The 26,892-nt window shown below is 43.0% G+C and overlaps 1 protein-coding gene across 2 annotated transcripts in view; it reads left to right on the forward strand.

Moving 5' to 3' along the window:
• The window catches only part of LOC311147253 (partitioning defective 3 homolog), a 308,941-nt gene that overhangs the window by 220,480 nt on the left and 61,569 nt on the right, over positions 1 to 26,892 (forward strand). The window contains exons 17-22 of one of the 2 annotated variants that reach the window (XM_084183924.1): positions 5,155 to 5,341; positions 8,168 to 8,319; positions 9,200 to 9,244; positions 12,291 to 12,521; positions 12,841 to 13,072; positions 15,539 to 15,658. In XM_084183924.1, the coding sequence (XP_084040050.1) occupies positions 5,155 to 5,341; positions 8,168 to 8,319; positions 9,200 to 9,244; positions 12,291 to 12,521; positions 12,841 to 13,072; positions 15,539 to 15,658 (967 nt within the window). Of the gene's footprint in view, positions 1 to 5,154; positions 5,342 to 8,167; positions 8,320 to 9,199; positions 9,245 to 12,290; positions 12,522 to 12,801; positions 13,073 to 15,538; positions 15,659 to 26,892 lie in introns of both variants that reach the window. The other variant, XM_084183925.1, reaches the window with a different exon arrangement.

The following is a 26,892-nucleotide window of genomic DNA, read 5'->3' on the forward strand; positions in this document are numbered from 1 at the left end:
GGGACATGTACTACTATATCTATTGGAGTAGCCCTAAACTTATGTTCTTAAAGGAAAGGTTCACCCATTTTGAACGTTATATTGTTTTTGTGCATCTCTGAGTGATGTTCTATTAATTCCCTGGGTCATTTCATGTTTTCATGTGTATCTGAGTTATTGGCGTTCAAGCAGGCAGAAATCCGGCCGGTATGATGTAGCACTGTGATAAAGTCGCTCTCACAACACTGCAAGTTAATAGGAATACGACTTTCAGATCGCAAAAACGTCTATCATACACGTCAGATTTCAATACTGGCCGATGTCATAACTCGGGAGGATGTCTTCTGTCGAATGAGCTATTGATCATATTTTTTGCGATATTCCTACCTCGAGAAACATTTATTTAATGGAGGGTCTAGCACATTTTTCATATTTGTCTGCCTCTTTAGTCCAGGATGCATTGCATGGTGCCGTTGCCAGAGATATTATAGAAAGGAGATAGGAATCCAATGAATGAAGGAACGTATAACGCCCCACCTAGCAGACTGTCGACCAATAGTGTTCACTTTGTCATGCTGCGTCACGCGGTTGCTACGCTAATCGTCATGCAATCCCTTCTCAAAGTCAGTGTATATGTCGAAAAACGTGCCTATTTTCCTTGAAAGTACGTGATGTCACGATTCCAAATCTATACCATATTACATATAGCAAGTTAATTATCTCACATCTCGGAAAAGATTTGTAATGTTGTACTTCTTGTTGACAAAATTCGTGCTAATGTTGGGTTTTTGAGCTAGCGCCCAATAGACTCTCATTCACTCCTTGAAGGAGAGTGGTCCTTGTACCAGAATTGCCCAGAATGCACAGTGCGGCCCATTGACGTAGCATGGGCAACGTTTCCCATCTCCTCAAAAGTATATCTGCTGTTGGTAATGTTAGACTCCACTCTGTTAGGCACGTCGATCTGCAGGTTGAACATAGTGAGATTGTAGACTCCTAAATTGATAGTGCGGTTTGTTTATGCAATTTTACAGCTAACCAGCTACTTTACATGCTCATATTGTCGTTGGTATTATTGTGTGTAGCTACGTTTGCTAGCTAGCTAGCCAGCCAGTCCATACAGAGAGCATTGCATTGTGGATTTTGTAGTCGACTTGAGCTGCAACAGATTTCCACAACGATTTTCCATGTTGCTACCAACCTTATTATAACAGCAAAATGAAACATTTGTTCACAAAAAATAATGTTCTCACTTATTATTGTTATTTATTATTATTTTTTTAATTAAAAAAATTAAAAATACCACTGTAAATTAAAGGAATGGATGGTTTGGGGTGGATTTTTCCTTTAACGTTGCCATCTCGCTCATACTGTATGAGACCTATTAATAGTTTAAATTACACCACTGTGCGTCCACTGGATATCTATGTACTGATACAGTGTAATATATCCTAAGCAGGATTGTTGCACTGTAAGCCCATTTTAACGTCTGAGAACAAGACAGAAGATAGGATTTTCTTCAACTGACCTGAGTTGAGACTTTAGAAGAGACGGAGCATATAACTCTTGACATTACAGGACTAACGTATTGCCAAATGTTCATCCTGACCCATTAACCTCTACAGGATCGGTGTCCCGTATATGGGAAGGTTGAGCTCACGTGCGCTAATGTGATTAGCATGAATGTTGTAAGTAACAGCAAACTTTGTTTTATGTGGGCAGAAAGCTTAAATTATTGTTAATCTAACTGCACTGTCCAATTTACAGTAGCTATTACAGTGAAAAAATACCATGCTATTGTTTGAGGAGAGTGCACAACAACAAAAAACGTATCACGGCAACTGGTTTGATACATTCACCTCTGAAGGTAAATAATGTACTTACATTCAGTAATCTTGCTCTGATTTGTCATGCTAAGGGTCCCAGTGATAAAATGTAGCATAGTTTTGTTTGATAAAATCAATATTTATATTCAAATTTAGGAACTGGGTTCTACAGTTTGAACCCTTGCTGTCTCTGGCTCCACACCCACCCCGCCAGCCATCTAGATGTGTGAAAGTTAGTGTATAAGCTAATGATCCATCATGTATGACATTCCTGCGAGTGTGTAAACTTACATTTTGTATTACCATATCATTTTTGTATGTTCTCTATAGTTATGTACTTGAAAATGTATCAATTGACCAATTCGGCACATTTGGGCAGACTTGATACAAAATAGTCCAGTATTGCAATGCTTCACTGGATCAATCTGAAACTTTGCACACACACTGCTGCCATCTAGTGGCCAGAATCTAAATTGATGAAAAAATATGAAAAAAATAAATAAATAGAAAACACATGTTTTTTTGTTTGTACTATCTTTTACCAGATCTAATGTGTTATATTCTCCTACATTAATTTCACATTTCCACAAACATCAAAGTGTTTCCTTTCAAATGGTATCAAGATAATGCACATCCTTGCTTCAGGTCCTGAGCTACAGGCATTTAGATTTGGGTATGTCATTTTAGGCGAAAATTGGAAAAAAAAAGGGTCCGATCCTTAAGAGGTTAAACAACAGCCTGGCTTTGGAGGTTTACATGTCATAGATTTTCATCTCAGTTTTGTGCCTCACTTGTGGGCCTTAAATTGAGTCATTGACTTTGACTTTGGTTCATAGCAAGGCTTATTTAGCTAAGCTTATTTCTCCATATGTCTTGCCAGGCCTAGAGTTAGGAATTGTCAGTGTTGCTTTGTGTCAATGTCAGATTGGAAGTGGTTGGAATAGAGTAAAAGCTCTTTATAAACCAGTATTTAATTAACTGGCATTGTTTAATAGAGATGGGATGAAGGACGATGTTTGTCTCATGGTACACTATTCCCCACATAGTAGTAGTTCAGTAGTAGTCTATGGGCCAGGAGAGACTGTGATGTGTTCAGGTTATAGACAAAAAAGTCAGACTGGGCGGCATGAATACGTATGGACTAGCTAGTTTAAAAAACATATTGCGTCCAAAATTCTAAACTGAATGAACACATACATCACTTTGTACCTCAACACTTCTAAGCTAGACTTGGTGATGTTGCTAAATATATCCTGAGAATACAATGGCAAAATTAGTTAGTTGTATTGTTTTAGTTAAGACTTAACACCCGGTTTGGCTTTGCCTGATTTCTCGGATCATTTTCCCATTGTTGTGCAGGCCTATCCCACTGCTATGACGATTAGAGGATAAGAGATTTCTTGAGTTAATTATTCTCTTCTTCAGGCAACGGCTCGTTCGTCAAGATGTCGACCGAAGGCAATTTCCCTGCTTATGCTAATTATGCAGATGGACTTGGACAGTGGCAAAATAAAACCCTCCTTCTCCTGCATCCCCCGCCCAATTATTCTCACCTCCCGACTCCATCTCCCATTTAATCTGGCCTGCCATTCCTCCCACCTCTCAGCTATTAAATCCTGCTCCTCTTCAGTATTCACCGGTATGTTGCCTCATAAAGTCTCTGATAATTGCTTTTACTGAAGACGAGACAATTCTGTAAAAATGCTGCGATGATTATTATTTTGTCCCGATGTCTGATTGTATTAGGGCTACTGTAAACTGCAATGAAAGTGTTCTAAATAAATCTCACTCTGTCAGGTGCTTTGAGTTCTGCTCACCATTGTTGTTGGTAAAAGAGTGCCTTGGATTGGTCCACATAAATATGTGTGAGTCTCAAACGCCAACCTATTCCCTATGTAGTGCACTACTTTTGACCAGGGCCCATAGGGTAGTAGTGGGAATGGGGTGCCGTTTGGGACCCATACTAACATTCTTACATATGGATGAATGCCTGCCCAAAAAGTTGATTGCTTCTAGAAAAATGCATGAACAGAAGTAGATTTATTCATTGGGCTACTCGGTGCCTGCCATCTTCATTCCTACTCCCCTACAGTCGCATTTCCTTACAGAACCATAGAACCATTCTCAGTGTACATTGGTCTGCTAAGGCAGTGGTTCTCAAACCTCTCCTCGGGACCCCCAGAAGTTCTATGTATTTGATCTATTCTAGAGCTAGTACACCTGATTCAACTTGTCAACTATTCATCAAGCCCTTGACTAGGTGAATCAGGTGAGCTAGTGCAGGACTACAACAAAGTTGTGAAACGTCTGGGGGTCCCCGAGGAAAGGTTTTGGAACCACTGCCTTAGAAGACCATGTACACTGGGCTTTATGGCTCACACACACCAGAGTTCCCCGAAAAGACACGCGCACACACACACACACACACACACAGCAGGGATAGAGACGACAGGAACAACAACACTCTGAATTTACAAACACACACACACACACACACACACTGTCCCTCTGCTCTATTTACATTTTAGTCATTTAGAAGACACTCTTATCCAGAGCGACTTACAGGAGCAATTACGGTTAAGTGCCTTGCTCAGGGGCACATTGACAGATTTTTCACCTAGTCAGCTCAGGGATTCGAACCAGCGACCTTTTGGTTACTATTGAGACCGGTCAGTCTCTGAACTTTCAGCACACTGCTATTCATCCATCCAGCCATGCTAGCTGGCCGGGCAGTGTGGAACTGTGGATGTATTTGGTATCACAAAGATGTTCAGTGTGAAAGGATACGAGAAATAAACACTAACCCTGACTCAAGACCTCACGTCCCTGGTGGAAAGTCCTGTTCCCCTGCCATGAGACCCAAACAGATTCCTAACACAAATAAACGTTTCTCTCTGTCATTGTGGAGGGCTATTATACAGCATGGAAACCACCCTTCTTCAGATACTCAGTTACCCACAAAGACAGATTAAGGATAGTGTCATGCATTGCATAGCAATGTGTTTTTAAATCCCTCTATTGGACACAGAAAGGGGAAGGTTTTTTGCCTGGCTCGGTGAGCGTGCCAAAGAAAATAGTTTTATCTTTTTCACAATGCTCAGCTTGCATTAAGCACACTATAATAACACTTGACAATGTCATGCCAGATGCTGCCAAACACAGCATGGTGGTTTAACTAGGAACTAATTGAGAATTTCACTCTGGGTCTGCTTTTAAATTAAAACATGTATTGTGGTAAATGTGTTGTTATATCAAATAATTAAATGTCCAATGAATATCAAATGAAAGCTTTAAATGTGTTTATTGTGTAATGTATATCAAAGCCTTTCTCCTCCATGTTGTCCTACAGGTAACTATCAGCTCTCCCCTACGGTCAACATGCCCCAGGACGACACAGTCATCATCCAAGACGATAGGCTGCCTGAACTTCCTGCCCACCTCTCTGACCAATCGTCTTCCAGCTCCCATGACGACGTGGGGTTCCACGTGGAGGTCCCTCCCCCCTGGGCTAAAGAGATTCAAATTCAGAATGAGAGGTGAGGCTATCGTCCCAAATGGCTCCCTACATAGTGCACTACTTTTGACCAGAGCCCTATGGTCCCGGGTCAAAAGTAGTGCACTACATAGGGAGTAGGGTGCCATTTGGGGGACAGTTAAGCACTGGCTTGGTAACCTTCTGTTACCTCCCTGTCAAACACACATTTCATCTCCACGAACACCGCAGAGGGTTTCTGTGTTTATTACATTTACATTTTAGTCATTTAGCAGACGCTCTTACCAACTGTTAGTGTCAGACTTAACATTCCTTTTGATAATCGGGACCATGTTTTGCTAAGGTTTCGCAATGGAATGCTAGTATTATTTCAGTTGTAGCAAATTAGACCTAGTACTGTGTATTCAAAAGATTCCACCCTTTTTTTCTACACTGAACCAGCTAGAAATACACTGTAGGTCTAGATCTTTTTCTTTATACTGTATGTTGAAACATAAGGTCAATGTGTCTCTCTATGTTTGCTGAATCCGTCTGATTTTGAACGGAAAATCAGGGACACCTACCTGCTGCCCACTTAACTGGGACTGTATCCCAAATGACACCATTTTCCCTATATAGTGCACTACCAGAGCCCAATGGCCCTGGTCAAAAGTAGTCCTGTAAATACAGTGGGGGAAAAAAGTATTTAGTCAGCCACCAATTTTGCAAGTTCTCCCACTTAAAAAGATGAGAGAGGCCTGTAATTCTCATCATAGGTACACGTCAACTATGACAGACAAAATGAGAAAAAAAAATCCAGAAAATCACATTGTAGGATTTTTAATGAATTTATTTACAAATTATGGTGGAAAATAAGTATTTGGTCAATAACAAAAGTTTCTCAATACTTTGTTATATACCCTTTGTTGGCAATGACACAGGTCAAACGTTTTCTGTAAGTCTTCACAAGGTTTTCACACACTGTTGCTGGTATTTTGGCCCATTCCTCCATGCAGATCTCCTCTAGAGCAGTGATGTTTTGGGGCTGTCGCTGGGCAACACGGACTTTCAACTCCCTCCAAAGATTTTCTATGGGGTTGAGATCTGGAGACTGGCTAGGCCACTCATTTACATTACATTTACGTCATTTAGCAGACGCTCTTATCCAGAGCGACTTACAGTTAGCGCATACATTATTTTATCGAACCCACAACCCTGGCGTTGCAAACGCCATGCTCTACCAACTGAGCTATATCCCCTGCCGGCCGGCCACTCCAGGACCTTGAAATGCTTCTTACGAAGCCACTCCTTCGTTGCCCAGGCGGTGTGTTTGGGATCATTGTCATGCTGAAAGACCCAGCCACGTTTCATCTTCAATGCCCTTGCTGATGGAAGGAGGTTTTCACTAAAAATCTCACGATACATGGCCCCATTCATTCTTTCCTTTACACGGATCAGTCATCCTGGTCCCTTTGCAGAAAAACAGCCCCAAAGCATGATGTTTCCACCCCCATGCTTCACAGTAGGTATGGTGTTATTTGGATGCAACTCAGCATTCTTTGTCCTCCAAACACGACGAGTTGAGTTTTTACCAAAAAGTTCTATTTTGGTTTCATCTGACCATATGACATTCTCCCAATCCTCTTCTGGATCATCCAAATGCACTCTAGCAAACTTCAGACGGGCCTGGACATGTACTGGCTTAAGCAGGGGGACACGTCTGGCACTGGAGGATTTGAGTCCCTGGCGGCGTAGTGTGTTACTGATGGTAGGCTTTGTTACTTTGGTCCCAGCTCTCTGCAGGTCATTCACTAGGTCCCCCCGTGTGGTTCTGGGATTTTTGCTCACCGTTCTTGTGATCATTTTGACCCCACGGGGTGAGATCTTGCGTGGAGCCCCAGATCGAGGGAGATTATCAGTGGTCTTGTATGTCTTCCATTTCCTAATAATTGCTCCCACAGTTGATTTCTTCAAACCAAGCTGCTTACCTATTGCAGATTCAGTCTTCCCAGCCTGGTGCAGGTCTACAATTTTGTTTCTGGTGTCCGTTGACAGCTCTTTGGTCTTGGCCATAGTGGAGTTTGGAGTGTGACTGTTTGAGGTTGTGGACAGGTGTCTTTTATACTGATAACAAGTTCAAACAGGTGCCATTAATACAGGTAACGAGTGGAGGACAGAGGAGCCTCTTAAAGAAGAAGTTACAGGTCTGTGAGAGCCAGAAATCTTGCTTGTTTGTAGGTGACCAAATACTTATTTTCCACCATAATTTGCAAATAAATTTATTAAAAATCCTACAATGTGATTTTCTGGATTTTTTTCCCTCAATTTGTCTGTCATAGTTGACGTGTTCCTATGATGAAAATTACAGGCCTATCTCATCTTTTTAAGTGGGAGAACTTGCACAATTGGTGGCTGACTAAATACGTCATTTGGGACGTAGCATTGACCTGAAGGGCTTTTGCCACCCTGTGATGACGAGGTCCAGTCAGAGTCCTCATCAGTGGTGCTGGGCTGGTCTGAGTGTGTTGTGATTGTAACTCGTCCAGCCCAGTCAGATTAGTCTCTGCTGTAATCAGTGGCTCCTCAGGTATGGTCCTGACTCTAGGAGCTGCAGTGGCTTGATTTGATGATTGGAAGATATTGATGATGATGGTTTGATTTGCACTAGAACCACTAGAATAATCTCTCTCTGTCCCTCTCTTCTCTCTCTCTCTCTCTCTCTCTCTCTCTCTCTCTCTCTCTCTCTCTCTCTCTCTCTCTCTCTCTCTCTCTCTCTCACACTCTCTTTCTCTCTCTCTCTGTCTTTTCTCCTCTCACACACTCACTCTCATTCTTTGTCTCTGTCTTTGTGTCTCTCTCCATCACTTCCTTCCCCCCTCTCCTCCTGTAGCACTCTGATCCCTGATGACACCGACCCAGATGGAGCCTTTCAGAGGGAGGGCTTTGGCAGACAGAGTATGTCAGAGAAACGGACAAAGCAGTTTGGAGATGCCAGTCAGCTGGAGATCATCAAGACACGCAAGTCCAAGAGCATGGATCTAGGTACTAACCCAAACAACCACCATGTCCCTTTCCTCCCTCTCATTGACTCCCTATAGGTCAGCCCTGCCTGGAACCAATGGCACGACGTTATAGGTTGGTTTACCAGACAGAGATTTATGGAAAGGTGGCATCCTATGACCCTGAGCTCTTTAGTAAGGCCATTCTACTGCCAATGTCTGTCTATGGAGATTGCATGGCTGTGTGCTCGATTTTAACGGTTGTGGCTGAAAGAAATAGCCGAATCCACTAATTATGAAGGGTTGTCCACATACTTTTGTATATATAGTGTACATACACATACCCCACTCATTGTTAATTGCATCTATAAGACTTGCATTGCACACCCTGATATTTGCGGCTTCTACTCTATGTAATCTATGTGTGACGCATTTCTCTGTCTTTTATGTGACATCAAACAGGTTGATGCACTGGATCTGCCACACCTCAGAATAATGTTTCAGATGACATTAGACCATCCTGATCGCTTTGGCTCACAGTCATCTTCCCCCTCACACACCCTATGGCTGCGTCCCAAATGGCACCCTGTTCCATTTATATATAGTGCACTACTTTTGACCAGTGGTGCCCTATAAAAAGAATAGGGTGTAATTTGGGACACAGCCTATATCTAATCTGCTTCTGATCCCCACTGAATTACTGTAGTCCTGCACTGTGTTTATATCACAATAGCTCTGATTGCTATCCTAAACCCCTCCATTTCCCTGTTTTTCTGTCTCTGTGTCTCGCATGGTCTCTGATTGCCCTTGAAATTGCCCAAAGATGTGATGATGTACACACTGTACAGTAACATTGTTGGAATGTTTGCATGTTGAATGTGCTCACTAACCAATCCTAAATGTTTATTGCCCCCCTTTAACAGTAGCCGACGAGATTAACCTCACCCCTCGCAAAGAGAACACACCAGGTAAGGAGTGACATGTCACTGAGGGAGAACGGACACCTCATCCATTCCAGTCCCTCCCCACATTCCATCCTGCGAATCCAGACCTGTAGAATCTACCACCTCACAATGAGAAGAGAATAGAATACAAAGAACCTTGAGACAGTTTGAGGTCAATGTGGGTGGGAGAATATGGACTTGGCAGTGATTTTTCTTAAGACACGGTAGCACTGCTAATTGTTCTGTGGATGGGAATGTGAGGAGGGAGAGAGAGATATAGGAAGAGCGAAAGAGAGCGATTGATTGAGAGAGGGAGAGAGCGAGAGAAAGAAAGAAAGAACGCTCTGTCCTTGGCTGGTGCTGCAAACTGACAGCAAGTCATCCGTCATTGTCAGCTGTGTGTTTTCACAGCCACCTCTAAATAGAAGCTCCTTCGAAGGATGGGATTTAGCTGAATGGCACAGTGAAAGCAGGAGAAAGGAAGGGAAACAACAGGAAATGGAGGCGGTCTGGTAGAACTACTGTACACATGAATGAGACTAAATATTTCAATGTCCCTTGTGAGGACACTTTGTTTTCTCCAAACATTGTCTGAGCAGTCACTAGCAAGAGAGAGATGCTGGTTTGCGACCCAAATTGCACCCTATTTCCTATTCAGTGCACTACTTTTGACCAAAGCCCTATATAAGGAATAGGATTCCATTTGGGAAGCAGACCCAAACTTTAACGTGGGTGGCCATGGATATGGTGGCAGCTTGGCTGGAAAATTGAATAGATTGCAGCCTGAACAAGCAGTGCTGGTGCCTATTCATTTTCATCAGGCTGTCCTGTCCTCTTAACGTCTCACTGAAGCAGCGGCTGATGGGCTTTCATGCATCAAACTCCATTCATTTGGTTTTAGCGTTCAGCCAGCAGCTGCACCGCATGCTTCCCAGTCACACCTCGGTGGTAGTCTTAAAAATTACATTAATTCAGGCCTCTGACAGACGGCGTGAGTCAAGAACATCAGGCAGTGGTTTGTTTGAGAAAGAGCTTTGGGAATTTCAGATAGTCAGATCTGGCAACGTCCAGCCTTCTACATATCTGCATTGGCATGTTTGTTTCAGATAGTCAGACCTGGCAACCCAGCTCCAACATATCTGTACTAGGCATGTTTGTTTCAGATACCAGACCTGGCAACCCAGCTCCAACATATCTGTACTAGGCATGTTTGTTTCATATAGTCAGACCTGGCAACCCAGCTCCAACATATCTGTACTAGGCATGTTTGTTTCAGATAGTCAGACCTGGCAACCCAGCTCCAACATATCTGTACTAGGCATGTTTGTACAGACTGCCACCCTATTCAAGCTGAAGATAACGCGGGTCGTACAGAGATCGGCGGTGGTGCCTTATAATAATAATAAATACAGGTATCAATCACCCTGCAGTCGGGAGGAAGGTCGAACAGGGAATACCCTGGAAGTGTCCCAAATAGCACCCTATATCTTATATAATGCACTACATTTGACCAGGGCCCATGGAACTCTGGTCAAAAGTAGTGCACTATGTAGGGAATAGGGTGCCATTTGAGATGCTGCCACTGTGTGGCTATAGGACCCACTGGAGTTGCACATATAGGCACGTAACCGACTGGAAACGTCCTGGAAAGTTTGAAGGAATGACTGTTGCTATTGGCCATTAGGGAGCTGTATACCAGTGGGCAAACAGCCCTGCATTGCCCTCTACTAACCTAGTGGACAAACATGTGGATACAGTCTGTGTCAACAAGGTCCTATTGCCAATCAGTGGATAAGTGTGGCCCAGTGGCCCAGGTTATTGTGTCCCATCACTCCCCTCTCGCAGGCTACGTCCATTCCCTATATAGTGCACTACTTTTGACCAGAACTCTATGGGACATCACTCCCCCTCCCAGGCTGTCACTGTCATCAGTTTCCCCAGGATTTGGGATTTGTTTTGGGCCTGCTAAATGGACCATGCCTCATTGCTACTTTAGCTGGGAGTGAATGTGTATATTAAAGAAGGAGAGTGTAGCACAGGGGCCGGGTAGAGAGAACCCCTGAAACGCTTAAGAAAATAGCCTGAAATCTATTAGCCTCTAAAAGTTATTAGGGCGAAATTGAATAGGTATTCTTTCCTATTTTTTTCCACAAATTAAATTGTAGGAGGGTGGTGATCGTACAATGTACAAAACTATTTTTTATATATATATTTTGTGGATGTCATTTTACAGACAGGTAAATAAAGTACATGTGTGCCTCTTCTTTGCCAAGTCTTAAACTGGAGGCTAGAAACAACAGGTCTGCATCCCAAATGGCACCCTATTCCCTATATAAAGCACTACTAGTACTAGCACCCTGGGTCTCTTGTTTACCCAGTCCCCCAGTAGCTCTGCTACAGTATACTTTGTGGATTAGAGGGAGAGAGAGTCTGCTGGGCTGTTCCCCTGAAGTAATCCATCCCTCTCTCTGTTTGCATCCCAAATGCCACCCTATTCCGTATATAGTGCACTACTTTTATATGGGCCCTGGTCAAAAGTAGTGCACTACATAGGCAATAGGGTGCCATTTGAGCCGCATCGTCTCTACACCTCCATACCACTCTACCTTTATTTCTCTACAATACCCCCTCAACCTGTGAGTGATGAAGAGATGTACTGTACACCGACAGGGGTTTTCAACTCTTACCCTACGAGGTCCGGAGCCTGCTGGTTTTCTGTTCTACCTGATAATTAATTGCACCCACCAGTCCCTGATTAGAGTGGAAGAATGAAAAAAAGCTTTGAGGTCCAGATTTGAATTTGAGGGACCTACTCTTATCTAGGCTTTAGCCAAAACACTATCATTGTAAAGGTTTATCCCCTTTTTTCTCAATGCAACATAACCCATTTGGTTACATGTTACACAGTGTGAGCTCCATCCAAGTTTTCATTACAACTCACAGGTAGTAAAGTAAAATAACAAAATGCTTTAGTTAAACACAGCCCTGTATTTAAAAAATACAAAAGCTCCTTTAGTTCACTCACAGCTTTATCAATTAACTACGTTTTGATACTGTTGCTCCTCCCTAGGGTCTTCCACCAGGGACGTGGGTCCTTCCCTAGGCCTCAAGAAGTCCAGCTCTCTAGAGAGTTTACAGACAGCCGTTGCCGAGGTAACACTGAACGGTGACATGCCCTTCCACAGGCCACGCCCACGCATCATCAGGGGGCGGGGCTGCAACGAGAGCTTCCGGGCCGCCATCGACAAGTCATACGACAGGCCAGGCGCTACAGAGGAGGACGATGAGGACATGGAGACATGTAAGATAGACTTCTATTGGACAGATCTCCATAAGATAGACTTCTATTGTCAGATCTCAGTAAGATAGACATCTCTTGGACAGATCTTAGTTCAGGAGACATGTAAGATATAATTATATTGGATAGAAATCTTAGCTAACCAAGGCCAAATACTTTCACACATACATACTGTATCTTCCATTGATATCTACACACAATTAATGGTAAAGTTCAAGTTACCTGTGCGTATTAAAGGTCAGGATTCAAGATCAAATATTCAAAGACCATTTCTTCTTTAAAGATTCCGCCAATATAAAACATTCTGTTACTGTCTGTCCAGTGGAGGAGGACACCGAGGAGAGCTCTCGGTCCGGGCGCGACTCTGTGTCCACCGTGGCAGACCTGACCCCACTACCCAACACAGAGAGACCGCTGGTCAATGGCAACCACACCAATGAAGACAAGAAGAAGGATAAGGGAGGGAATGATAAAAAGAAACAGAGGGACAAAGAGAAGGACAGCAAGAACAAGGCTAAGAAAGGCATGCTGAAAGGCCTGGGAGACATGTTCAGGTAGGACGCATGGACGCACACACTCACTCTCCATCCTCCTTTACCGGTGTTTTACCCACCATTATAAGTGGGTACTGGGATCATGCCTTTCATCTGATTGTCTGAGATGGTCTCTGATTGTCTGAGATGGTCTCTGATTGTCTGGGATGCTCTCTGAGCTGTCCGAGATGGTCTCTGATTGTCTGGGATGCTCTCTGAGCTGTCCGAGATGGTCTCTGATTGTCTGGGATGCTCTCTGAGCTGTCCGAGATGGTCTCTGATTGTCTGGGATGGTCTCTGATTGTCTGAGATGCTCTCTGGGGTGTCTGGGATGCTCTCTGGGGTGTCTGGGATGCTCTCTGGGGTGTCTGGGATGCCAATGATCAGATATTCCTAGTGGTTTTGAAAAGGCTATGTCCCAAATAGCATCCTATTCCCTATATATAGTGCACTACTTATTTAGTAAAAGTAGTGTACTAAATAGGGAATAGGGTGCTATCGTGGTTCTGACAGAGAGAATGCCGACAGTGTAAAATAATGAGATCCAGTGCGAAGGAGAAGGAGCTCCTGGCAGACATGCAGATCAGATGTGTTTGGCCTAAAGAGGTGTGTGTGTTATTGTGTTTGGCCTTAAGAGGTGTGTGTGTTTGGCCTAAAGGTTGCTGGAAGCTGGAATAATTTGGCTGCTATAATCGCAGGGAACTGTAGAATCATTATGCAGTTGTTCTCCCATTGACACGAGCACTGTCAGTAGTTACACACGCAAGTATACACACACATACATACATACATACACACACACACACTACACACTTTAATCAAGCCCAGATAAAGTATTTGAAATACTATTTAAACCCAGGTCTTGTTGGAGTGTGTCGCAGAGACAGAGGCTAGTCAGAGCTGACCCTCTCAGCTCTCTGGGCACCACACACACGCACACACACATTCATACACACTGCAGCCCAATCAAAGCCTCATTACCATCAAAGCACCATAAGACCACAGAAGCCTCCCTCTCCTACTATACACCAATCACCACTTGGACTCAAAGCAACACCCAATCTGCTCGCTTGGCAGCCTCCTCAAAATGGCCACTGCCCAGACACACACTAACACACACACGTGGCAGCATCAGTACGGTTGGTTTTTCAATGCTACGGTATAGTGAAGTGAAGAACTGTAGTACTGTAACTCATGAAATGTCTCGAGCTGTGCTAGAGTCAGTGAAACTGTCAAGCCAGACCTTATCAGGTCAAGATGAATTTGATATGCATCTGTTACGTGATTGCAATGCATCCTGTCTGTCCATCTCATATCTATGTGGTTTGATTTTAAACCGTCGTGGCTTATCGTCATCTTCTCATGGACAGTCTTTATCTGAGAAAATAACTCTACCGCAAATATTTAAAGCAATGCAGTCTCTCTTTCTCTCTCTCTCTCTCTCTCGCTCTCTCTTTCTCTCTCTCTCGCTCTCTCTTGCTCTCTCTCTCTCTCTCTCTCTCTCTGTGTTATGACACTTTCTCAACAGAGCCATTGAACTTGAAGTCTCAAGTCGCCTGCTTCTTTAACTAAAATATATCTTGTAAATTCCCATCTTATCATTGGTGTGGAACTCATAAGCAGATAAATTATAAGGGTTCTGTGTACAGAATATGAAATGCCCTTCTGTCATGATGAATGTCCTACTCGTCTCAGAAAGTTTCACTAGTTCCTCCTATCATAAATCTCCAGTGTGTCTGAAGGAGACTGTGGCTGTGTCCCAAATGGCAGCCTATTCCCTATATACATAGGGGCTCTGGTCTAAAGTAGTGCACTATAAAGGGAATAGGGTGCCATTTGGGAGTCCCAAATAAAATTGGGACGTGGCTGGTGTTTAAGGAGACTTAATGGAATCCACTGGAGTGTAAAGAGAAACTGTCACCCGCTGTCTCTGTGATAGATAGGACTGCTCTTCATATTAACACCTACACATCACTGTCAACGACTTTATGCTACATTTGAGGCCATTTGTTGATCAATTAATCAGGTAATAGACCTCCCCCTGCTGTATTTCACTCTCATCCCTGTCTCTCGCTCTGTCTCCTTTCATTATCTCTCACACTTACTCTCTCGCTCTCTATTGAACTCGGAGAGACTCTGCATGCCAATTTCCCTCTGAATAAGCCTTGGCAAACTCAGTCAAGTAGAATGAAAAAGTTGAGAGCTAAACATTTGATGGAGTTTTTGTCAGAAGAGAGTTGGAGAGAATGGCAGAGTTGATCACCATTAGTAGTTTACTAGTTATTGTCTCTGGGGGAACTGTTTGAATGCGTCCCAAATGGCATCCTATTCTCTATAAAGTGTCCTACTTTTAACCATGTCCGATAGGGCTCTGGTCAAAAGTAGTGCATTAGGGAATAGGGTGCCATTTGGGATGCACCCTTAGAAATACCCAAATTGAAGCCATTTCGGTAAAATTGTTTGTCTGCTGCCCTAATTATATTTCAGGTTTGGTAAACATCGCAAGGACGGAGAGAAAATAGAGCGTAAAGGATCAAGCAAGTGGAGGCCAGAGGAGCTACAAGCCTCAGAGGAAGAAACACTGAGGATGAGGCTGGAGCAGGAGAGGTGAGTGTCTGCCTACACACACCATTTTTTATTAGATGTTTTCTTGGTATAGAGACTGACAGGACAGTTAAGAAAATACATGTTTTGTGTCAAAGTCGTGGTGGGACTGGGAATCGATTCCACACGGATACAAACGTAATTTGCTGAAAGGCATTGGGTGATGCCCCCAGGCCACAAGCTACTGTTGAAGTCTGAAGTTTACATACACTTAGGTTTTTCAACCACTCCACAAATTTCTTGTTAACAAACTATAGTTTTAGCAAGTCGGTTAGGACATCTACTTTGTGCATGACACAAGTAATTTTTCCAACAATTGTTTACAGACAGATTATTTCACTTATAATTCACTGTATCACAATTCCAGTGGGTCAGAAGTTTACTTACTCTAAGTTGACTGTGCCTTTAAACAGCTTGGAAAATTCCAGAAAATTAGGTCATGGCTTTAGAACCTTCTGATAGGCTAATTGACATAATTTGAGTCAATTGGAGGTGTACCTATGGATGTATTTCAAGGCCTACCTTCAAACTCAGTGCCTCTTTACTTGACATCATGGGAAAATCTAAAGAAATCAGCCAAGACCTCAGAAAAAATATTGTACTCCTCCACAAGTCTGGTTCATCCTTGGGAGCAATTTCCAAATGCCTGAAGGTACCACATTCATCTGTACAAACAATAGTACACAAGTATAAACACCATGGGACCACGAAGCTGTCATACCGCTCAGGAAGGAGACACATTCTGTCTCCTAGAGATTAACGTACTCAGGTACACAAGCTCTGTCAGGAGGAATGGGCCAATATTCACCCAACTTATTGTGGGAAGCTTGTGGAAGGCTACCCGAAACGTTTGACCCAAGTTAAACAATTTAAAGGCAATGCTACCAAATACTAATTGACTTCAACTGTATACTACTAGAGGTCAAATAGGATATTGCACAAGACATTGCTGCCACTGAAATGTACCATTGATGCAAAACTAAACTAAAGCCATTAACAGGGCTTTCTGGTCAGTGTCACATAGTATTTTCTGTTTTCACCAGGAGCCAAAGAAAGGTCAAGGGTCAACATATTGGGAAACCTCACTGAAAGAGCCTGCTCGGTCTTCATTCCCCGGCCTGTCTTACTTGCCCCTGTATCAATGACTCCATCCTTTTCTGTGATCCCGCAAGTCAACTACTAGCTATATCCACACATAAGCTAGAGACAGGGTGTGAGTCCCAAGTGGCACCCTATTCCCTATATAGTTTGCCCTGGTCAAAAGTAGTGCACTATATTGGGAATAGGGTGCTATTTGGGACACAACCAAACAATAGAGAGATGGAGTGTTTGGTTGGTGCTTGATGTACACCACCCTACTGCAGCACTGAGTGTTTCCTTTGATTTAACATCTATTGAAGGACTGAATGGTTTGGGGGCAATCATTGACAACATGAGAGCTTCTTTTGAAGCCCATATATTTAGTGCCCTGGCTGTGGGTGATAATGATCACATTCATCACAACACTTCCATTTCTACGTACCATGTCATTACGGTGCTGATGCACAGCCAATCACTTGGACATGGAGACCAAATCAAAGGAACTGCCATTATAAAATCACATCAACAAAAGAGTCCTCTCTGCTTTGGGCCCTCAGCTAATAAGTGTTGCAAATGATGGATTCAGAAGGAAATATACTGCAAGGTGAATCGATGCACAATTTATGTAGATCATAAGCCATGGCTTTACTTATGTTAATGATTTTGTCGTGAAGGACCGAGAGTTAAGACAGCCAGAAATCATTATGATCAAACCTATAGGAAACACTTGTATGAATAAATCTGACGTGATTTACTGTCAAGTCAGATTTACTGTAGTAGCCATTATTGAAGATACAAAATATGTGGACACCCCTTCAAATTAGTGGATTCGGCTATTTAGAAAGAAAAAGGGTAGATGTAACCCCCCCACTTATACTTATACCCCCCTTTATTCCACCCCCCCCCCCCTTATTCCACCCTATTCCCCTCCCGACTGCTCGGGTGGCGGGGCCAGCACACGCTGCCCAAAGGTAGATTACAATATGACAATTGAGAGTGTGTTAAAAAGTACAAATTCACAGCGCCGACTGGTCCAAGTAAGAGAGGAAAGGCTGCCAGATTTGATCAAATGTTGATAATTTATTGTTCAGAATATATCTAATTATTTCTAAGTGTACAGTGTTTGCCAATTCGCTGAGCCATAATTTGGTAGAGGGCGCTTCCCTCCTTTTCCCAAAAAACAAGATTCATTTTTTTGCCGAAATGAGACTGTAAGAGATTAGTTTTTTTTGGGAGTTGGTTAATCCGTTTAGGGAATCGGACACTCCCAGGATTATCAGAAGCGGGTCTGGGTCTATTGAAGTCTCCAGAACTGCAGAGAGGACTCCAAAAATTCCACACCAATAACCATACAGGCTAGAGCATAGGGCAAAGCAGTGGAGTAGTGTACCCTGCTCAGCCTGACATTTATCACACATAGGGGATGTATCAGGAAATATCCTATGCAGTTTAGTTTTGGAATAGTGTAATCTGTGTTATACCTTAAATTGTATGAGACGATGTCTGGAGTTAATGGAGCAGGTGTGGATATACTCCAAGCTATCCTCCCAGTCTGCCACCGAAATGTCAGTTCCTTAGTTCTTCCTCCCATTTTGCCTTAATGGCATCAGTAGAGGGTGCGCTAACAGATTGAAAAGCGTCATATAGACGAGATATCAGTTTGTCTGTGGTGGGGCATATTTTTATGCATCCGTCAAACATGGAAGGTTTAGCATTCCCAAATGTTGGGAGGTGTTTTCTAACATAGTCTCTAATTTGTAGGTATCTGAAAAAGTTACTTCTGGGAAGGTTATACGTTCCCTCAGCGATTCAAAGGAAGCAAAGGTCCCTCCTATATATAAATCCCCTATGGTACTTATCCCCAACTCTCCCCATCGCTCAAAGGTGTTATCAAGGTTAGAGTGGGCAATGGAGGGATTCCTGGCAACAGGGAGCATGAATGATATTGGTCTAAGCTCAAAGTGGACTTTAATTTGCTTCCAGATTCGGACTGTGCTATGTATAATAGGATTGTTACGGTAAAGTGACATCTCCAGATTGACAGGTGACAAAATCACAGCACCAATAGAGAAGAGGTGACACTCCTCACGCTCCATACTAAGCCAGCTGGATGGCGGGGGTGCGTCATCCAGCAAAAACGTAACAGCGCAGAGGTTAGCGGCCCAATAGTAAAATATAAAATTTGGGAGAGACAATCCTCCTTCCATCTTGGATTTACATAGGTGTTTTTTACCTATCCTGTGTGATTTATAATCCCAGATGAAAGGATTGACAATAGAGTCCAGTTGTTTATGAAAGGATTTAGTTATGAATACTGGGATGTTCTGGTATAGGAAGACCATTTTAATGGCATTAATTCTTCTGAGCAGAGAAATTGGGAGAGTTCTCCAAAATTGTATGTTTGCCTTGAGATTTTGCATCAGAGAGGGGAAATTCTCTTTAAATAGTAAGGAGTATTGTTTGGTAACTACAATTCCAAGGTAGATACATTTTTCTGAAGATAACTTAACTGGAAAATGTTCTAGCCAGGAGGTGTTTTGCAACAGTATGGGCATTAATTCACTCTTGTTCCAATTTATTCTGTATCACGAGAAGGTACCAAACAAATTAATCACCTCAAGAATAGCTGGAATACTAGCTTGGGGTTCTGTTACATAGAGGAGAATATAATCTGCGTATAGGGAAATCTTATTTAGAGTATCTTTAGTATTATAGCCGTGTATTGCTGAATGAGATCTGATCGCTTGAGCGAGAGGTTCAATAATTAGGGCGAAGAGCATAGGCGACAGCGCACAACCCTGCCTTGTCCCTCTGTAAAGGTTAAATCGGGGCGACAGTGATTGGTTAGTGAGTATTCTCGCACAAGGGTTCCTATATAAAAGCTGGATCCAATTTATGAACCCATCTCCAATATTACATTTCTGTAGGACCTTGAATAGATAGGGCCACTCAACTTGGTCAAAGGCCTTTTCGGCGTCAAGAGATAGAACGGCAAGGTCCACGTTAGGTAACCTCTGAGAATACATAATGTTGAAGAGGTGCCTGAGATTGAAGAATGAGTTTCTGTTAGGGATAAAGCCGGTCTGGTCCGAATGGACCAATTTGCCAATTAAAGTGCTAAGCCTGTTAGCCAGAGTTTTTGCTAAAATCTTTTGGTCTGTGTTAAGGAGGGATATTGGTCTGTATGACCCTACCTCTTCCGGATCTTTACCCTTCTTATGTATAACTGTAATAAACGCCTCATCCAAAGTAGATGGGAGAGCTCCATCCTCATTGGCCTGAACCAACATTTTGTGCAGGTAGGGAGAGAGCATGTTGCTGAATGTTTTATAGAATTCACCAGGGTATGCATCTGGGCCCGGGGTCTTGCCACTCTTTAGAGATTTAATTGTTTCTCTAATTTCTTCAAGAGATATTTCCTTATTCAGGAAGTTAGAGTCTTGAAGATTACAGTCCTCCAAAAAGTGTTGCATAATTAAGGGGTTAGGATCCGCTTTAGATGTATATAGAGTCTCATAAAACTGGCGGAATCTGTCATTGATGTCTTTGGGGGAGGAGAGTAATTCCCCAGATGCAGATTTAACTTTGTGAATCATTCGGTCACACATTTTTTCGAAGTTGTCTGGCGAGTCATTTGTGTGGTTTGTCACCAAACTCAAAATATTTTTGCTTGGCATAGAGAAAAGATTTAGCAATTTTAGCCGAGAGGATCTGATTGTATTTACATTTTAAATACATACTTTTTTTTATGTTTCTCCATAGATGGATGTCTAGCATTCTCCCTATCCAGTAAGTGAATTTGTCCCTCCAGTTCTACCAATTTTCTTCTGTTTTGCCTACTCCTGGCAGTCTGAAAGGAGATGATACATCCTCTCAAATACGCCTTCAGCGTTTCCCACAATAATGCTGGGGAAGTCTCTGTGTTGTCGTTGGTATCAAAGACAAATGTAATTTGGTCTTTAAGATGTTCACAGAATGTTGGTTCTGTGAGGAGCTGAGGATTCAACCTCCAGACCCTCTCGTTTGGTACGATGTCACCCAATCTCAGGGAGAAGGTGAGTGGCCTGTGGTCAGAGATTATAATATCATGATATCTCACATTACAGGTATAGGGGAGTAGTTTAGCATCAACCAAAAAGTAGTCAATTCGAGTATATACATTGTGAACATGAGAGTAAAATGAGTATTCCCTACCCGTAGGGTTAGAGATCCTCCATATATCAAATAAGTTCACATTTTTTATGTAGGTATTCAAGAATTCACTTGAATAGGAGGTAGGGGTTCACCGGGTAGAGGATCTATCCAAATATTGGTCTAGTACACAGTTAAGGTCCCCTCCAATGACCAGATTAGTATGGGAGATATCTGGAATCAGGGCAAGGACTCTTTTGAAAAAAGAGGGGTTAGCAATGTTTGGCCCATAGATATTTAGTAGAGTTACAGAAGTAGAGTGGATCTCTCCCATTACGATCACATAACGACCCTCTTTATCCACAATAGTGGTTTTATGTAGAAAGGGAATTCCTTTCCGTACCAGAATCGCTGTGCCTCTCGTTTTGGCAGAGAAGTTAGAGTGATACACTTGCCCCACCCACTTACATTTAAGTCTGTTATGAGAATTGTTTTTCAGATGGGTTTCTTGCAAAATTATAATATCAGACGAAAGTGCTTTCAAGTGGGCTAGGACCTTGCCTCTCTTAATTGGTTTGTTTAAACCCTTGACATTCCAGGAAGTGAATGTAAGCCCCGCCCTCCTCTCATTTGTAGTTCCTATGGTAGCCTGCATAACATGTAACTCACTAAAAAGGTAAGAAAGCGCACCAAACCATCACGATCAGCATATGTAGCACCTACACCCGAGCTGTATCCAGGCAATGACAAAGGCAGAACAGGACAAAGCATCAACTTGCTATCCAGGTGTCTGCCCCTTCCCAACCATCACCCCCAGACCCCTGCAAGCAATAAATACATGGTATGGTAATAGGAATGATGTAAGAATTGAAAAATAAATAACGAAACAAAACAATAATGGGGGAATGTAAGTATATCCATCCGAAAGTGTCAATGATCCGACCTGGAAGGCCTCCCAAACAGGCATCGCTCTAAACCCAGTCAGAATGAAAGTGAAATTAACGTTAAATGAGAGCTCTGACCACCCTCCAACCGTTTAATACGGTTTCATCCGTTATGGTATAGAATGGGTTCGAGTCCATGAGCAGACCCTAACATACAATGACAAGGCACTCTAACCTGTACGGGGGATTGGCGTATATTCCCGGATAAACTTCTCGGCGTCCAAAACCGAGGAGAGCCAAATCTTCCCGGAAGACGGGGTAATTCTTAGTCTTGCAGGGAAGAGCAAGGCTGGGCGAAGATGGAGTTTGTAGAGTTTGGTCATGACATCTCTGTATCCAGCGCGGTGCTTTGCCACATCGGGCGCATAATCCTCATAGACACGAAAGGGGTGGCCTTTATGTAACAGGTTGGCCCTCATTCGAGCTTCGCGCAGGATAAGATCCTTGGTCTTGAAACTGTGACAACAGATGATTACTGGGCGAGGACGCTGGCCCGGGTCCAGGCACTGGGACAAGGGCGCGATGTGCACGGTCCAGTAGGGGATCCGAAGCCAAAACATCCGGTCCCATTGCATCCTTCAGTAGCTTGGCGAAGAAGTCGGTGGGGCGAGAGCCCGCCTCCACCCCTTCTGCCAGACCCACAACGCGAAGGTTATGACGCCTGGATCTGCCCTCCAGGTCGACCACTTTCACAGAAAGCCTCTGCACACTATCCTGCAATGACGTGCATAGCTTCTCTAACTCGTCGATCTTACCAGCGTTGAATTCAGAAGTAAGTTAGGTTAGATTATTTCGCAAAAAAGTTGCAGGAGCCTCTCACACACAGCCGTTCACTCCAACATGCTAGCTCCGCCCCCCGAGCTCAGGGACTTTCAACGTGGCACCGTCATAGGATGCCACTTTTCCAATAAGTCAGTTCATAAAATGTCTGCCTTGCTAGAGCTGCTCCGGTCAACTGTGAGTGCTGTTATTGTGAAGTGGAAACGTCTAGGGGCACCAACGGCTCAGCCGCGAAGTGGTAGGCCACACAAGCTCACAGAACGGGACCGCCGAGTGCTGAAGTGCGTAGCTCGAAAAGATTGGCTGTCCTCGGTTGCAACACTCACTACCGAGTTTCAAACTGCCTCTGGAAGCAACATCAGCACAAGAAATGTTAGTCGGGAGCTTCATGAAATGGGTTTCCATGGCCGAGCAGCCGCACACAAGCCTAAGATCACCATGTGCAATGCCAAGTATCGACTGGAGTGGTGTAAAGCTCGCCGCCATGGAATGATGAATCATGCTTCACCATCTTGCAGTCCGACGGACAAATCTGGGTTACCTACCTGCCCGACTGCATAGTGCCAAATGTAAAGTTTGGTGGAGGAGGAATAATGGTTCGGGCAAGGCCCCTTAGTTCCAGTGAAGGGAAATCTTAATGCTACAGCATACAATGACATTCTAGACGATTCTGTGCTTTCAACTCTGTGGCAACAGTTTGGGGAAGGCCCTTTCTTGTTTCAGCATGACAATGGCCTTGTGCACATAGCGAGGTCCATACAGAAATGGTTTGTCGATCGGTGTGGAAGAACTTGACTGGCCTGCACAGAGCCCTGACCTCAACCCTATCGAACACCTTTGGGATGAATTTGAACACCGACTGTGAGCTAGGCCTAATCGCCCAACATCAGTGTCCTCTGTACATTTCTGATCACATTCATTACAAATCTCTAGATGGATCTCAAGGTACAGTAAGTCAGTGTGGGTGTATCATCAATCATGCTTCATTTCTTATACAGATGAAACCCTTGTATTCTCAGTGTGCTAACTACCTACCCCTCCACCCCTCTCTCTACAGACCATTCCTTGGTGAACAGCTATGGTATTCATTTTAACTGCAAGGAGGGAGTACCTCAACGAGCACATAATTACAGCTATGCCAATTATCAACCTTTAAACTAGCAATTATCATCCCCTCGCTTCTCTCTGGGCCTCTTTATTGCCGGGGAAAGAGAAAGGAGGACAGACAGGTTTGCCTCATCTAGCACTCAACAGGGAAATCTACATAATTATTCCTCAAGAAATGTGCAGAATGAAATGATAAGTCAAAGAAAAGGGTTTCCCATTTAAGTGTGAAATAAAATAGTCATTATACGTGAAAATATTTCTCCAAAAAGGCAGTAATATTTCCCTGATGAGCTTGAAAAGAGCTCATCACATATTTCAGGCAGTCGCTGAGATGAATAGGCTAAGCCATCTTTTCAATAATATTATGTTTAGGATTTCTTAATGGAAACATAGTCCTCTTATAACACGTTAGCACTGCAGCCTGCCCTGAGTGAAGACACAAGCTAAAGCTTGTTTGTAGACTCAGCAAGTATCTAAATTACCAGAAGGAAACGGGCTCTTGAGATCTTTCTTTAAACCGGGAGAAAACTAAGTTTGTGTTGGGAGTGTAGTAAGCTACTGATGGGAAACACTGTAATGCTGATAAGATAAGGGCAGACATGGCAATCTGCTCCCTGTGTTTGGCTCCCTCAGAAGCCTTTCCATGGAAGGGAGGTGGAGGGGTCACCAATGCTATTTTCTAAGCAGGCTAGCTAGACTGATCGACTGAATTGTCTCCTTACAATAGCAGCTGCCTTGACATGAAAGCCAGTACAATCTCAATCCCTACATCTTCTGAAAGAACTACAACAGCAGAATTGGCTTCCTCAAATTCAAGCTCTGTTTACTTACTACCACAAAAATGCTAATTGTTCCAAACACCATTCAAATTAGATATTCTATCTAGAGAATAGCAAGTGCCAGCACAGGTCATAATCCTGTGCCTCTATCCAAGTGGGCCAGCCAGGAAGAAGAGCTGAGTTAACCATTGGACCAAACAATGGCCTCAGCCCTGACATGTTTCTGTGAGGAAACTCTCTGAGGTCTTAATGATTGACCGTGATGAGAGATGGAAATATCTCTACTTGGCAGAGAGTAGGTGGATAGGAGCTATAAGGGGTTCTATACTAGGGAAGGAGGGGGTAGATGATGGCATAAGAACCAGGGTTGATGAGAGGCCTTTCCTCAGCTTCCACACAGAACAATGTGCCATTGTGTCCACTGTGTAACGATAATGTGTGATGTCCCTTGGTGGCAGCTGTGGAAAAAGTACCCAATTTTCATACTTGAGTAAAAGTAAACATACCTTTTTATAGAAAATGACTCAAGTAAAAGAGAAAGTCACCCAGTAAAATACTACTTGAGTAAAATAATTTGGTTTTAAATATATTTAAAGTTGCACTATGCAGAATTATTCCGCCGTATTCTGCTTACTAAAACTCGAATAGTTCGCTAAATTTCAGTTTATGTTACAAAATAAGCTAGTATAGTGTAGAGAATCATTCTACCATCGAAACCAATGCAGAATATATTTTCCATAACCCAAAATATTGTTGTTTCAGCTGTTTGAAGCTGGTGTACAAAACCGAAAGTAAAAGATGCAAAAACTAAACTTAAGAACGGAAGTATAGAAATAGTGTACATAAATCTACAGCATCTTACACTTGCTTTCAAGTAGAATGATAGATTTAAAACTCACATTTCTAAGTGAATTTGGTCTGATTACCCAAAAAGTTCTGTATTGCTCAAAAGTAAATGTCATTGCTAATATACTTAACTATCAAAAGTAAAAGTATAAATTATTTCAATTTCCTTATATAAAGCAAACCAGACGGCACCATTTTCTTGTTTTTTTAATTTACGGATATCCAGTGGCACACTCCAACACTCAGACATAATTTACAAACGAAGCATGTGTGTTTAGTGAGTCCGTCAGAGGCACCACGGATGATCAGGGATGTTCTCTTTAAAAGTGCGTGAATTTGACAATTTTCCTGTCCTGCCAAGCGTTCAAAATGTAACAAGTACTTTTGGGTGTCAGGGAAAATGTATGGAGTAAAAAGTACATTATTTTCCTTAGGAATGTAGTGAAGTAAAAGTAAAAGTAGTCAAAAAATATAAATAGTAAAGTACAGATAGCCCAAAAAATAACTTAAGTAGTACTTTAAAGTATTTTTACTTAAGTAATTTACACCACTGCTTGGTGGTTACTAACAGCTACACAATATGGATAAAACATACTGAATGAAAGGAAACTCGGATGGAAGGTCCTGTGGGGATTAGATGTACTGTGAGGGAAAAAAGTATTTGATCCCTTGCTGATTTTGTACGTTTGCCCACTGACAAAGAAATGATCAGTCTATAACTTTAATGGGCGGTTTATTTGAACAGTGAGAGACAGAATAACAACAAAAATCCAAAAATAACGCATGTCAAAAATGTTATAAATTGATTTGCATTTTAATGAGGGAAATAAGTATTTGACCCCTCTGCAAAACATGACTTAGTACTTGGTGGCGAAACCCTTGTTGGCAGTCACAGAGGTCAGACGTTTCTTGTAGTTGGCCACCAGGTTTGCACACATCTCAGGAGGGATTTTGTCCCACTCCTCTTCTCCAAGTCATTAAGGTTTCGAGGTTGATGTTTGGCAACTTGAACCTTCAGCTCCCTCCACAGATTTTCTATGGGATTAAGGTCTGGAGACTGGCTAGGCCACTCCAGGACCTTTAATGTGCTTCTTCTTGATCCACTCCTTTGTTGCCTTGGCCGAGTGTTTTGGGTCATTGTCATGCTGGAGTACCCATCCACGACCCATTTTCAATGCCCTGGCTGAGGGAAGGAGGTTCTCACCCAAGATTTGACGGTACATGGCCCCGTCCATCGTCCCTTTGATGCGGTGAGTTGAGTTGATGCCAAAGAGCTACATTTTGGTCTCATCTGACCACAACACTTTCACCCAGTTCTCCTCTGAATCATTCAGATGTTCATTGGCAAACGTCAGACGGGCCTGTATATGTGCTTTCTTGAGCAGGGGGACCTTGCGGGCGCTGCAGGATTTCAGTCCTTCACGGCGTAGTGTGGTACCAATTGTTTTCTTGGTGACTATGGTCCCAGCTGCCTTGAGATCATTGACAAGATCCTCCCGTGTAGTTCTGGGCTGATTCCTCACCGTTCTCATGATCATTGCAACTACACGAGGTGAGATCTTGCATGGAG

The sequence above is a fragment of the Coregonus lavaretus genome, assembly GCF_964263955.1.
Source record: "Coregonus lavaretus genome assembly, chromosome: 19".
Lineage (NCBI taxonomy): Eukaryota > Metazoa > Chordata > Actinopteri > Salmoniformes > Salmonidae > Coregonus > Coregonus lavaretus.